Source organism: Scophthalmus maximus, chromosome 4 (genome assembly GCF_022379125.1).
Source record: "Scophthalmus maximus strain ysfricsl-2021 chromosome 4, ASM2237912v1, whole genome shotgun sequence".
Classification (NCBI taxonomy): domain Eukaryota; kingdom Metazoa; phylum Chordata; class Actinopteri; order Pleuronectiformes; family Scophthalmidae; genus Scophthalmus; species Scophthalmus maximus.
Window position 1 is genome coordinate 19,159,646 of NC_061518.1, and position 14,850 is coordinate 19,174,495.

Sequence of the window (14,850 nt, forward strand, 5' to 3'; positions counted from 1 at the left end):
CATTGACACGGGGGATTTAGAATAATTTGAATTGTATGACCTCTGTCTGAGGTTTTATTCAGGTGTTTGGGCGGCATCCTTTGTCTATGTATCTCCATGCAGTTGGGTTTTTACTGACATCTACAGTAACTCTTTCTTGTAAGAGAACCAAAGAAGCAGTAAGAAAAGATTTACAGACAGACACACTTTGCATGGCTTTGCTTCAATTGAGCTTTCGTCGAGGAGCTCTTGGACACACCTTCCTAAGCGCATTAAGATCTCATCTAGGGCAGAAAGAATTGATTCGTCAGCAGCGATGGCAGGGATGCATGTCAGTAAATAGTGCCTATGTAAAAACCATCACAGTGACAAATGGAATCAATTTGACAGCTCTCTTAACACAGGACCATCGTTGATGTATATATATATATAAATAATATATATATGCATATATATGTTGAAATCTAATATCCTTTGTTTCTTCTTTCTCAGTCTGTCTCCAAGACACAATTTGGAGCAGCATGCAGCAAACAGTATACAACAGCAAAGTATGACAGCTCTTTATTCCACTTCCTGTGGTTTGTCAGCCTCTGGCTTGCAAAACTGTGACATACAATTTGATAAGCCAGCCTTTTAAACCTTCAATCCACTTTGGCGAAGGCTTCGCCGACTAAAACGACCGTACAGGCTCCTTGACTGTGGACACGGGGAGAAGGCCATCTCTAAATCAGACTTCTTGGGGGAGGAGAAGATCAGAGATGGCCCAGACCAATCGATCCCTTCAGGATTTGCGGGGCTGCGCCTCAAGACAGGTGTTGTTTAATACCCCTCACTCAGTTGTAAAAAAAAAAAAAAAGAGAGAGAGAGAGAAAAAGAAGAAGCACTGCAGAGTACATTCAGGAGTTCACATTAACTTCTGCTCTATCTGCAGCTGTCACATAAGAACATTCATCTTCTTCCCTCTTGCTGTATGACATATTGGACACGACACTCGGGAGCGGTCTCACCTTCCTGTCCATCACTGAGAAGCAGAATACAATAATGAACAAGCTAATCTGTTTTCTCCAGACACTTTTCATTACTGACCGCTCAGTCTGACACAACAGATATGGGCCCCTGAGATAAGCCCTCCCACTGGCACTCTTCCAAATCATGTTTAATGTTGTTTTCAAAGAAAAAAAAAGTCTAACAATCAAGGTGAGTGCAAAATTGTTTCCCAAATATTCCTCAACATCATATTTGAGTATAAACCACATGTTTACCCATCCTGATGTGTCAGTCAAAAGTTCCACCACACGTCCATTGTAAAAACAGCCTATAAAATGGTTTGCTTGCAGGAATATGAATCGATGAACAACGTATAATTGTCGTGGTTAGTGTATAATGCATTTTTGTGGTCACACAGAATTTGTGGACAGTGCTATAGTGACTCAGGCCAAGTGGAAGTGCCAAACTTCAAATGCTTGCCAGTGGATGAACATGTCCAGTGACAGGGCCTCGAATAATTGGATAGCTTCCAATGATATACTGTGGGTGCTTACATACATGTTGTTTTATCAAACATTGTAATAAAAGATACCAGTAATAATGAAACATTTATTTGCAAGTTGTTTGTTACAAATCATAATTGCTCCATTTGATGTTGTGTAGTTAGTCTGCTACGATGCATTTTATTCTACAAGATGAATTTATCATGAAGCGTTTAGCATGTACTGTAACAAAATCTTTATCTGCAAAGTAACTAGTAATTATGACTGTCCAACAGAGTAAAAAGTACAACATGTGTCTGTGAAATATAACATACTGTAGTATAGTAGGAAGTATAAAGTAGTATAAGGAAGATCCCAAGTAAATGCAAATAATAGTTAAGTCAATCTATTCAGTTTCTTTCCAACAATTTATCTTAAACAAGATTTCGAATGTTTGACTGAAAATTATATGTTTTGAAGGTCTGTGCTTATAACCGGCATATTACATAATACACACTCAGAAATATGAGTGTCCTTATGAAGTTTGCACCACATGCTAAAAATCTCATTTTTAGCTTGACTTAGACCATGTAGAAAGAAATGCTGTGTAGCTGGAAGAAATCAGCACATGCACACACATGCACAGACACACACACAAAGCTATATCAATAGGGTATCACAATTAACACTAAGACAACATGCATGGAGAGAGGAGATGGGTTGATCCCTGTCCAGGCGATTGGCGGTGTGTAATCGATAACTTCACATGAGGCCAGGACCCGCTGGCAAAAGAAGACAAGCACTCCAGGTAATGAACTGCCTGCCTGATATACATCCCTCACAGGAAGGAATGGCAGCGGTGCAACATGGTACTGCAACAGCAGCAATTCTTTGATTAGCTATTTCTCTTCCATCGCGCTTCCCTGGCACGGAGAATCATCCGTCTCACTCATGCACTTACTGTCTGCCGACGTGTCAACAGGTCCACCGTCAACCTATCTCGTGGCTCCTGCAGGCGGCTCACAGAGCTCATACCTTTCACAGGCAGGACTCAAACAACCACTTTGGAGTATGGTATCATTTTGAATCTGATTTGTAGCCATGCAGATTTTTCCTGACCGTCCTCTCTTGACCTTTAACCAAGAATGTTGAGGGTTCTCTTGTCATTCATCTTAGGATGAGATGTTTTGTATAAACATCTACTATTCATAATTTCACCTGCACAAAGTCTCAGATGTTTACTTTCCGTTTTATGGTATTTTGTATGGGTGAAAACAAACAGATATTTGCTTACCAAAAATAATGTGTGTGAAAATACACTACAACTATTTAGTAGACGCTGAGGGAGGAAAACAGAACGGGATTGGGAAATTCAAACATTGGTTGCTTGCAGTATCACACCTGAAGTACATTTTTAAAACAACGATTACATTTCTGTAACAGTTCTTCTGCAAACCGCCTTTTGGAAAGGCATCATATTTGGAGTATTTATCCATCTATTCATTGAGAAATTACATTCATTGGATCCTATTAGTGATGGAATCCTTGGCTTTAATCCAAAATCCAAAGAACCTTCCTCCTCTCCATTCAGAAATTATACTGTGGATATCGAGCATTTCACAGAATGAATTATTAAAAAAATCACACTGTGTAATATGATGAAGTAGATGGCCATTTACGAAATGAACTGGCACATGGTTCTTTCCCGAGCAGTCATGTCTCACCACTCATGGCCGCATTGTAGTTCACTGCATATTCAGACCAAACTGAAAAATCTCAAATGAGCACTTGAAGCTGTTTTTACCTATCTGATGAATATCTGTGTACTCTCTCGATTCTTGCACATTTGGGTATTATTAGTATTAGTAGGTTAGCGATCCCATATTACCCAATTGTCATTCTGCAGTAGCAGTTTGAATTTCAAAGACAACATCCAGTGCCAATTTGTGTTTCAAACAGCAGAGTGAAATATGAATGCAGAGGTCAGGGTTGTGGCATGGGCTCAATATAGCATTTGCCTCAGTTTCCACAGATTTAATATTTAACCACAACCGTGTATTCCTAGGTTAAAGTGTTTTGGTTTCCTTATATTGACAGCTAAGATCACAACAAAGAAAAGAAAAGAATACACTGCAGATGACGTCAGATTCCCATAAAAATATAGTTGAATATCAGAATCAGAAATAAATTATCCCTGGGGGGAAATTGGGTTTCGTCACAGTTGCTCCAACCAAGGATAAAAACATTTACAGACCTCAAATTATAATAAACATAAATATAAATATAAAATATAAATATGTAATAATTTTTGCATTATATTTATAGTGAATGGAAGTGTTTATTTCAGATAAACCGTTAAAAATGATGCTTTCAATCTGTTCCAAATCAGTCTGTTGTCTCAGCATCTGACTCTCTGAGGGAGGAGTTGTAAAGTCTGATGGACACAGGCAGGAGTGACTTCCTGTGGCGCTCTGTGGCGCATCTTGGTGGAATATGTTTGTAACTAAGTGTACTCTGGAACATTTGTACGAGATAATGTTCTGCTTTAAACCAGCCTTAGGTTTGATTATTTAAAACACACGGGGAACAGTTTTTTGTTTGACACATTTACTTGTATCTGTCTTGAAGTCAGTGTTGCAGTTCAGTCCTTTTGTTCAGACTGGAGACGTGGAAAAACCATAAAAAAAAATGTTGTAACATCACGGAGCAAAATAAAAGCTGAGGGGTCACAAGATGAGTACCAGTGTAGTTGACAAGAAAAACCTGAATAAGTATAATAAAGGCTACAATATGCTGTTTAATAATAGCAACGTGTCAGTGACCTGCCATCTCGGACGAGGTGTCACAAGCACGATTGTGTGCTCTATAAATTGATCTGGAGTAACGTTAATATAGTGCATGTCATGCGTAAGACAGAGACCAAATGCAAAAACAAATGTTGATTTTCTTCACGAAAACATTTTTGTCCGACACTTATAGGATTTTGCAAACAAGTGAACAAGCCGTGGGTTCATTGCCCTGTCCCCAGCTACCTGATAGAATAAGTGAAGATCAGACCTAATCAGCCCTTATTGATCTGCTCTCAATGATCCAGAATGGAAACCTTGGAGTTCAAATTTATGACCCCAGGAGAGTCCTTGGGGCTGCTCCTCGTGCCTGATACACTTCCTTTACTGGCCATTATAATGGGCCTTTAAGCAGGGTGGCGACTGTAAATCTGCCCCCCCTTAGATTGCACTGCTCCTGGTCTGACTGGACGCAGGACCAGAGAATAATTTACTGTCCTCTCCTGCATGAGCACACTGGCCGAGAGCGGCGTGAAGTCAGCATCTGATCGCAAGTCCCCCAAGCTTCTCACGTACAGAAGCAGGCAAATGTTCCTTAGCTGTTCATATCTACATCTGCACTGAGATGTCGGGGCTCATGTCTTGTCCTGACACGTGACTTTTTTTCTGGTTCAGGACAACGAAATCTGAAGAAACCTCTACTTTCAGACTAGTAGAAATTCAAGGAATATATATACGGTATATTATTTTCAAGCCAGTATTACATATTTCAGTCACTACACCATTTGCTTTCTGTTAAATGATGCTGGATTATTTATATATATATATATATATATATATATATATATATATATATATATATATATATATATATATATATAATTTATTAGGGTGTGTTTAAGTCAAGGAAACTGAGGGGTCATATAGTGGTCATAGGAGAGCACTATGGGCTCATCCTAACGACGACTCTATAGCCTATCTCCTCTTTCCCTCTCAGCAAAAAAGCCTCTACTCCTTTACCAAAAGTGTGTTGGGAAACCAACAAGCATGTTTCTTTCCTTTTAGAAGACTACAGCAAATAGCATCCTCTGCGCCACAGGCAGCATAGGGAACCCACCGTGCAGACCAGCAGCCGAGCCGAGACTTGCGGGGGGGACGGAGAGAGCAGCGCGCCAGGGGCTGGCCACTGCGCGCGGGGGCGGCGGAGCGCGGCGGCCCGGGGAGGTCCACGCGGGCGCACTACAGCAGGTCGACAGTGTGATGCGGCAGCGCTCAGTCTGTTGAGCTGCAGGTCCGGTGATGTCCCAGAGGGAGAGCGCTGGACGCCGCAGCTCGGAGGCTTCATCCCCGTAAAACGCCCCTGCGGACCGGATGGTGCCGAAAACATGACGCGGGCTCTCTCCATCCTCGCTTACCTCCTCTCCCTGGTTCACTGTGAGTGTGTCTTCCCTTCCATCTGTGCCTGGACGTCTTCATTTTTTTTGGACAGTTCCGGCGTGTGCTTCCAAATAGTTGCGTCGGTGGGTGAAACTGCTTCTGTGCCCGAGTAGTGATTTGTCTTTTTTTTGTTTGGGTCATGTCCCAAGGTGACATCGCAGGTTTTGATTTGTAAGTGCAGTTAAGTTTTCAGTGCACTCACGTGCGTATCAAAGGAGTTGCAGATCGATTGCTTTGGGCTATGTTTTGATAAGAAAATTGGTTATAAGGGGAAATTATTTTAATGTAAAAAAATGTTTTAATGTAAATTCGATAAGCGCGTGTATCTAATATTTATTAACAAAAACACACGCCTGGATTAGAAATCCTGATAGCATGGAACACATTTTTGTAAGTTGATGACTGAAATTTGATGAGTCAGCCCTGCTTTCAAATGTAGCCTGTGTACTCACCAAATCAGCCATCTGCACTCATAGGATTTGATATTTAGGCTTTGATCACAAACTAAAAGCAACAGATTCAATTGATGAGTGTAAAAACAACGTCAGAAAAAAGCTTCCTGAACCTATGAAACCACTCTAACAACTTTGACTAACGTCATGCTTTTCTTATTGTCTTTAACGTCACTAGTTCACGTGGCCTAGGTGAGTTATACTGGGTGAGATCAGCGGGAGTCATGCACATTGTCAGGATAAGTGTAGTTCATGGAATGAAAAAAGTGCACCCTCGTCCATCCCATATTTCATTCATGCTGATTATCATATCACTGACAAGTAGGATACAGAAGAGAGAGAAAAAAAACCCTAGTGTTTATAACGCCTCACTCAACCTTTTGCTCAGTGTTGCGGTTCATTCAGATCCTTCATTATGCTCTCATGTTGCCGAGTGTTTTACATTTTTTGTCGAATAATGTTTTTTCAGTATGTTGTATATCCTGACCTTATCAACTCCACAACAGCCGACTTCATTGCACTATAACACGCCTGGCCTCAGTCTCAATCAACGCAATGTCAGCGCTACACGCACAAGTTCGGTTTGCACAGTAAACGCACACGCACGCGTGGGCACACACACACACACTCACACACACACACACACACTCACACACACACACACACACACACGCACACCACAGTTTTTCACAGTTGGTGATTACAAGTTTGGTTGCTTTGCAAGTGGCCTTCACCCCTGGGGGGAAGCAGGGCTCGTTTGACTCTGGTCTCCGGGGGCTTTGACAACACACCATCTGCCCAAGTGTGTTTTGCGGAGGTCTGACTGTGTCAGATGGTCGGATGGGACCTCAGCCAAACGACCGGCAAGGGCACAGTCATGGCAGCATGTCCTGACCCGTGAGGCTAGGGGGGCGGTGAGCCACACCCTGCAAAGCAGCAGGAGTCAGTGAGCCGATAATGACACGCACAGTTTGATCCTGCAGGAAGAGGAGCTGGAAGTCTAATGTAATTCTTAACTTTTTTCATATGCCACATCACCACATAGCTTAAAAAAAGCATGCACGGCCAAACTCCTGTGGCAGCCATGAATATCTTTCTGCTGAATATTGACAACAGGAGCGATTCTTCTTCAGCGGGCCCATCAGTAAGAGTCTCACCCCATTGCAGTGTTTCCCATGAGTAAGCTGACTCAGCTTCTCCAGACCATGTGGGGACATTAATAATGGGCAGCATGTAAAGGGAATGGAAGAGAGGTAGTTCTACAAGTATTCATCCTGCTCCTGATGGGAAGAGACGATCATCAGTTTCAATCAGGCTTGTCTTTGCCCCTGACGTGGGCATCATTTATCAGGGACGAGGGGAAGAGGTGGAGTTCATAGCTCGGAATCATTTGAAGGACACCTCCAGTGGTTTGGCTTTAGGTAAAAACAGACGTCTAACATGCTGCGAAAATATCTTTCCCCTCATCATTAATATACTAGCTTAGTTGAAAATTACATCAGGGCCTTTTTTTTATATATACTTTCCTCAGCAGAGCCATCCCTGGCTTTCTTAATTGACAGCTACCGTTTCCTGCACATGCAGTTAATATGATGCAGAGAAGAACCAGTATTTTATCATCTGTTTGACAGATGGAGCACATGGGGCAGGCACAGAGGGTGTATGCCTGTCATTTGTCAACGGGACGTTGCTGTGCAGGGTGATAAACACAGCCGGTGAAAAGATGCGGTGGTAGACTGTGAGTTCATGCACTGTGCAGGGGCATCAGTTAAAGGTTGGCTTTATAAAAATGGAACCAAAGTCACATTTTCAAATTCAGATCTGAGTAGTATGGATTACATGTCTTCATTTCATGCAAACCGTACATGTAATCACTTCAGTGAACACACATCAGCGATCGACCCTTTTTCGAGTTTTCATGCGTCTCGTCTGAAGTTTCTAAAGGTTTTTGTCTTGATACTGCGACTCGGGGTGAATGTAACTGGGGATATTTAAAAAAAAAAACCCAACACAAATTGTATCACCAGGTAGCAGCGGTGCCGACTCCGAGGAGCGGCTCATGAACTGGTTGCTGGGAAAAGAGCGCTACAATCTGCTCATCCGGCCGGCAGTCAACAGGACCGAGAGAGTCACAGTGAAGCTCCAAGTGTCTCTGGCACAGCTCATCAGCGTGGTAAGTTCAGTTGGAGGGTGTGCGTGCACTTACTTATCTTTGTCCGTGTGTGTGTGTGTGTGTGTGTGTGTGTGTGTGTGTGTGTGTGCGTGTTTGTCGGACAAAGAATGACAGAGTGAAAGAAAGAGGGTGATAGAAAAAGACTGAGCAAGAGCCACGAAGCTCTGAGAGAGCAGTTCATTCCCCCCGCAGCCCGTGCGGAGAGGCCGTAGCTCTAGGGCGATGGATGAAGTCAGGGATGGATCTGGGCAGCTGTGATCTCTGCCTCTGTCACGTCCAGATTGAAACTTCAGCACATTGCATTAAAAGGGGCCATAAAGCTGTTTTACCCACAGCGATAGAGGCTGCTCTCAGATTTACAGAGGAGGCTCCTCCCAGCCGCAGTCCAGGGAAGCGAGGCCCATTCACAGTCTCAGTTTATGAGTTTCCATCGTAGCTGTTGGGGTAATTGGCATTTGGCACCACTTTATTGCAATTGTATGTCATGGCAGTGTCACGGCAGCACTAACAGCAAACATGCTAACAAGCACTTTGAGGAAAGAGGATCGTTTCCCTACAGATGTTTCTGACCTCAGCAGGGAAACCTAATTGCAACTATGTTGACATTGCAATGAGTCATGGTTTTAGTGGGAATTGTCATTTTTATGTTTAATTTTCACGTAAAAAAAAAGATAAGAGATTTATTTCCTTTGGTTTGTACCAAAAAAGCACGTTCCCTTACATCCAGAGATTAAGATTCAATGTTGAAGATAAATCTTCAACATTGAGTTAACCTTTTCATCCCTTTTCATTCAGCTAAATATCCCTGTTGCTAACTTTTAGCGAATTATTTCAAGTGTTGAATCCGCTTTACTTTTGGCTATTTATTTTCTTCCCTCTCACAATGGATATCTATATATTCGGTATATATTCATAAATCTTTTAATTTAGTCATAATTTAAACATTTTGAACAGCACTAGTGAATCAGTGTTCAGCGTTAAGCCAACAAGTATTAGTGTAAAGAAAATGTCGTAACCCTTTCATTTTTATTTCTGTATTTCTGTATTCAAATGTATTTTTGCCTAAAAGCTGTGTGGAAAAATAATTTTGCGCCCACTTGTGCATTTGCAGAATGAAAGAGAACAGATTATGACCACAAACGTCTGGCTCACTCAGGTAAGTGTGATGAAACCCAGTCATGTACTCGTAACCCCTTGTCTTGCTGATTGTCCTTCCCCCTGAACTTGAATTAAACCACATCAATTCTTCCTCTGCGTCTGTAATTGCGCGGCGACACATAATGCGTCGATAATGAAGCATGTAAGTAGAAATGAGCCAGTGTTGAGAGAGAGTGAGACAGACAGACTTCACCCCCTGGTGTCTCTGCCTCTCCACAGCACTGGGTGGACTACAGGTTATCGTGGGACCCTGCCAAGTATGAAGGAATCGACAAGCTGCGTATTCCATCCAGGCACATCTGGCTCCCCGATATCGTTCTTTACAACAAGTAAGCACCACTGGAGCTTCATGGCGTCACAGACACATTTTCTGTATTCAAGCAAAGGATTTCTTCCATCTTTTGTTACAGGATCATGAACTCCCTCTTATTGCTGAGCCATCTGGCAAATTAAGACCGAAACGTAGGAAATAGAACTCACTGAATAAAAGTGACATGATCAGTAATGTCTCCATCCTCAGTTTCCTGACTTCTCGTGTTGAGTCTAACAATCTTGACAAAGTGACCCTCTAAAGCTTGTTTCCAAAGATTAGCTTTCTTTCTCTGAGGATTGTGGATTTAAGGTATAAAAAAATCATATTTTTTTCAATACGATTAGCATTTTCCACCATGACAGAAGTGTTGACAACACAATCCTCACAGATGGATTCACAGGCTCTCTGAAGTTTTCTCTGTCTTTCTTCCATTTCTAATAGTGCTGACGGTACCTATGAGGTGACGGTCTTCACGAATGCCATTGTTCTTTTCAATGGCAGCATCAACTGGCTTCCTCCAGCCATCTACAAAAGCGCCTGTAAGATCGAGGTGAAGCATTTTCCCTTCGACCAGCAGAACTGCACCCTCAAGTTCCGCTCTTGGACGTACGACCACACCGAGATCGACCTGATCTTGAAGACCGGGGCAGCGAGTATGGACGATTTCACTCCCAGTGGGGAGTGGGATATCCTGGCACTTCCAGGCAGACGGACTGTCAGCCCTCTGGATCCCACCTATGTGGATCTCACGTACGACTTCATCATCAAGAGAAAGCCCCTTTTCTATACCATAAACCTAATAATTCCCTGTGTTTTGATCACCTCTCTGGCCATCCTGGTCTTCTACTTGCCTTCGGACTGCGGAGAGAAGATGACCCTCTGCATCTCCGTCCTCTTGGCTCTCACTGTGTTCCTGCTTTTGATCTCCAAGATTGTTCCTCCGACCTCGCTCGACGTGCCCCTTATCGGCAAGTACCTGATGTTCACCATGGTGCTGGTGACCTTCTCCATCATCACCAGCGTGTGTGTGCTCAACGTGCACCACCGCTCTCCCAGCACCCACACCATGCCCTCCTGGGTCAAGCTGATCTTTCTCATCAAACTGCCCGCCTTACTCTTCATGAGACGCCCGCACAATAACTCCGCTGGCCAGCGACTTCGCCAACAGCGGTGCCTGCGGGCGAGGAGAGCCATTTTGGGTTTGGGTTACCCAGTAGCACCCAAAGTGGGCATTAACACGTCATCGTCTGCCCTGCTGTCCTCTGACTCCACCTTCTCCACCCCGGGACACAAAAATGTAGCTGCTTCAATGGGCTACAGCCACTTCAACAGGAAGGAGGAGTTGCGCTCCAAAGATCACCTTCCCGCTGGTTTCACTTCCAACAAGGAGCACCAGCAGAGGAGCACCTCGGATTGGGCTGCTGATGTGCAGGAGGCGGTGAACGGAGTTCGCTTTGTGGCTGAGCACATGATGGGAGATGATGATGACCAGAGTGTATGTATAAAGAACCGAGGCCAAAAGAATTATTGAAAAATTGTTTAATGTCACTAAATCATTTGATATTTGAAATGTATGTAATTATATAATAATAGCTGTATTATTTTAATGTTATAGATTTAAATAGATGAAACAATATGCACAGAAGTTATTACACGTCTTTCTAGCTTATCACTGTCAGAAAAAAACCTGGAACATTTCATTCTGTTCTGCTCAGATCTACTATTCTTTCTGCAGCTAGAGATTTTCCCTTTTTATTGTAACAATTCCAAGTTGTTCTTTTTCCTTTTGGACGACAAAAGGTGAAGAGTTGGAACTGTAATGGATTTACACATGAAAACATGAGTACAAGCATGATCATATCCATACAAAAATCTTTCCACTGAATCCCTACACACTCTACAGTGGTCCTATACTTGTCCTGCCTAAATGTAGACGAGCAATAAGATGGATCAATAATATAAACAGTAACATTATGGTAATATATATATATATATACATGATACATGGATACATTTTGCGCCCACCACAAAGCAGATCGTCTGACAATACCACAACTTTGACACATATTTTCATGTGTTTATGTCACGACCATGTCATCTTAAGTTTATGAGTAACCCACTAAATCATTGGGTAATTTTTAGAGTTGATATATTTTCTCATGACGCTTTTATTCACAAAACATCCGGGTCCACTTTGGGCCCTATCATCCTCCATCTATCCTGATCCAAATAAACAACTATAACTAAATTGAATTAATCCAAAGGTGTTCGTATTGACTTGATAATATTTAATATACAGTCTGTGACCCCCGAGGTGTAGCATGGAATACCACTAACCTTAAGTATTGAAGTCAGACTTTGAGTAATCAATTGCTTTCTCTAACAAATCAATAAAATGTGGGAGGGAGCCAGAAAGAAGAAATCTCTTATTTCAAAGGACAGCATTGAAAATGGGGTGAAAGGGTCAGTTGCTATTTCAGAGTGTGTCTCACCAACATGGAGATATAACTTGACTATGTTCCGAGTACTTAGCCAGCATCCTGAAAAACAACTTACCTGTTCTAACCAATAGTATTTACATGAATGTATATGACAGAATAAAGCATTTACCTGTTCAACACACACACACACACACACACACACACACCTACTGTATCCCATCCACAAACTCCTGATTTCTGTGTGTTTTGCAGGTCATCGAAGATTGGAAGTATGTGGCCATGGTGGTGGACCGTATGTTCCTGTGGATCTTTGTGATCGTGTGTGTGGTGGGCACCCTGGGGCTGTTCCTCCAGCCTCTCTTCCAGAGCCACAGTATTCCCAACCAGCAGCACAGCTCGGAGACTCCTCGCATCTGATGAAAAGGAGAGACGGAGCAACTTTAGTGTCTTTAATTTAGCTCCTAGTGCTTTGTTGGCAGGGAGCAGGGGCACTGACATCTGTCCCGTCTGCAACAAATCCCACCAATGAGGCCCCATGTGTGGGTTGCAGGCCAATTTCTTTTCTTTTTTTTTTAAATGGAAACACTTGTTCTTTACAGAAGTGAATCACACAGGCTCCCGGTGTGAGATAAAGAATTGGCAAAATCGAAATCGTTCATCGGCAAGTGACCGATTGCGGAATCATTGCTTTGAGGTTGCATTCCCCTTCTACATTTACAAAGGACTGCTCAAGAGCCGGACGGCACTCAAAGTATGCAAACATAATACGTGTTGAACTGTTGCAGGAATATAACCAACGTTACAGAGGATAGGAATGACATTTGTCTCCTGTCAAATGTTGTTTAACCCCTTATTTGGGTTCATTTATATTACCATATCATTAAAATGTGACGTGTGATTAAAGAATTAAAGAATAAACAGAAATAAATCAGTGTCCTCTTTCAGTTTGATTAAAATGCATGAAATCCCCTACAAAGTCTGAACATTGTCAGGGTCTTGCCAAAGTGCTATAGTGATATAATTTGTCCTGGGAGCCGGAAAACATTGGCCGCGGATGTGCCAATTGGATCATTTTCATCACAAACATTAGACAGCCGCTCACTTTGAATGTGACAACGTGGGACCAGGCCAAAAGATGATGTTGACACAACAAAACCATTGGACTTGGAGCCGATCTTTACCGCGATGTCTCAGGGCCGTGTCCTTTTGCTGTAGCGATAATCACTCGTATACAGGCGGGCCGGTGAAGGCACACTGCAGTTAACCGCTCGATAAACAGTGCTGAGTGGGCTCGTTAGAGATTCTGCCGACCGCCGGTTCTTTTTGTGAGACCTTGGTTTAAAATCAAGAGATAGCAATCAGTGTTAATGACCAGGCTTGCTTGACTTTAATCTCTGTCTGCAGCTTTCAGACAGAGATTGCGTTTTATTTTTCCACTCACCTGTTGATGTCCTGCCTGTTAGTGAGGAGAGACGACGCAGTGCCACAGCTTATCCATCAGTAATCCATCATCTGTTGCAAATCCTAGTAAAGGTGGTGGTGGTGGGGTCCTCATTCAACACCCAGTGGAAGGTCCCATAAATCACAAGCCTTGTGTCATTAGTCCTTAACAAGAGATGTATTGGAGGGTTGTTCTGAGACTTGCCTCGCCGCCAAGTGGCAGTCGCTTCGAAGCCGGGACTCTTGACTGAAAGCTCATCCACTGCACGTCCACCTACACCTGCAACCAGCATCCGTGTTGTAAGCAGTCTAGGCCTCTCGCACACGCAAGCATTTATTTGTTTCCGACAAGGCTTTATCCCGAATATAGATATCTTGAAAGTGCAGATTTAGTCGAAATGAACCTTTGTCACGCCATGTCTTTTTAAATCTACAAGATGACCTTTGCAGCATCATTTGTGATGAAGTCTTGTGCCGTTGTGAGAAAGATTCCTGAAGCTCAAATGGACATTTGTTTCTGTTTATATATATGTGAAATAATCCTTCATTGAAAAAAAAAAGAACAGAAAATAAACAATTTTTAAAAAATCAATGAAACCAATAAAGAAAATCTATTGTGTTGTTCTATGGATCTTGTTGGGAGGCTATTTGGTGATTTAACATGGATGTCAATACTGTGTGAACACCACCTGGGTCCACGTGCGCTGTCCCTTGAAACATTATGTTGTTTTTACTGTGGGTGGAGTTCGATCAGATTTCATTGACGGTGACTAAACACACCACCTATTATTAATCAGGTTCTCTTTCAAACCTTGCTAAATCCTGATTGGTGTTTACAAATGACATATGGCCTGTTTTTCTTCCCCAAATCAGCCCGCCCGCCCACACTCCAGGCCAAAGAAAAGGCCTTACTGCATTATTTTATGGCCCAAGCTTATTTGCCTCAGTTCTGTAATGTTTTGATCATGTTTCAACCACGTGGAGCACTTTGGAAACTATGTTTTGAAAGGGGCGGTTCAAGTCCATGATGATGATGATGATGAGGATTATTCTCATTGTTATTATTATTCTTATTATTTTTATGATGATGTAGGATCCCATCAAGAATAGTTGTAAGTTGATAGAGAAAATTAGTTTATTCTTTGCTCTGAAATTCTGCAAAACAGTGTGACCTCAAACCCTCACAAATTAATCTCACCTTT

At 42.5% G+C, this 14,850-nt stretch overlaps 1 protein-coding gene across 1 annotated transcript; it reads left to right on the forward strand.

The window, feature by feature from the left end:
• Nucleotides 1-5,385: 5,385 nt before the first annotated feature.
• On the forward strand, nt 5,386-14,151 carry LOC118302045 (neuronal acetylcholine receptor subunit beta-4). Its single transcript, XM_035627831.2, is given in 7 exon segments — nt 5,386-5,584; nt 5,587-5,668; nt 8,151-8,296; nt 9,408-9,452; nt 9,674-9,783; nt 10,209-11,262; nt 12,461-14,151. Coding segments are annotated over 7 exon segments (1,653 nt in total). The 5' UTR covers nt 5,386-5,533; the 3' UTR covers nt 12,626-14,151.
• The last annotated feature ends 699 nt before the right edge of the window (nt 14,152-14,850 follow it).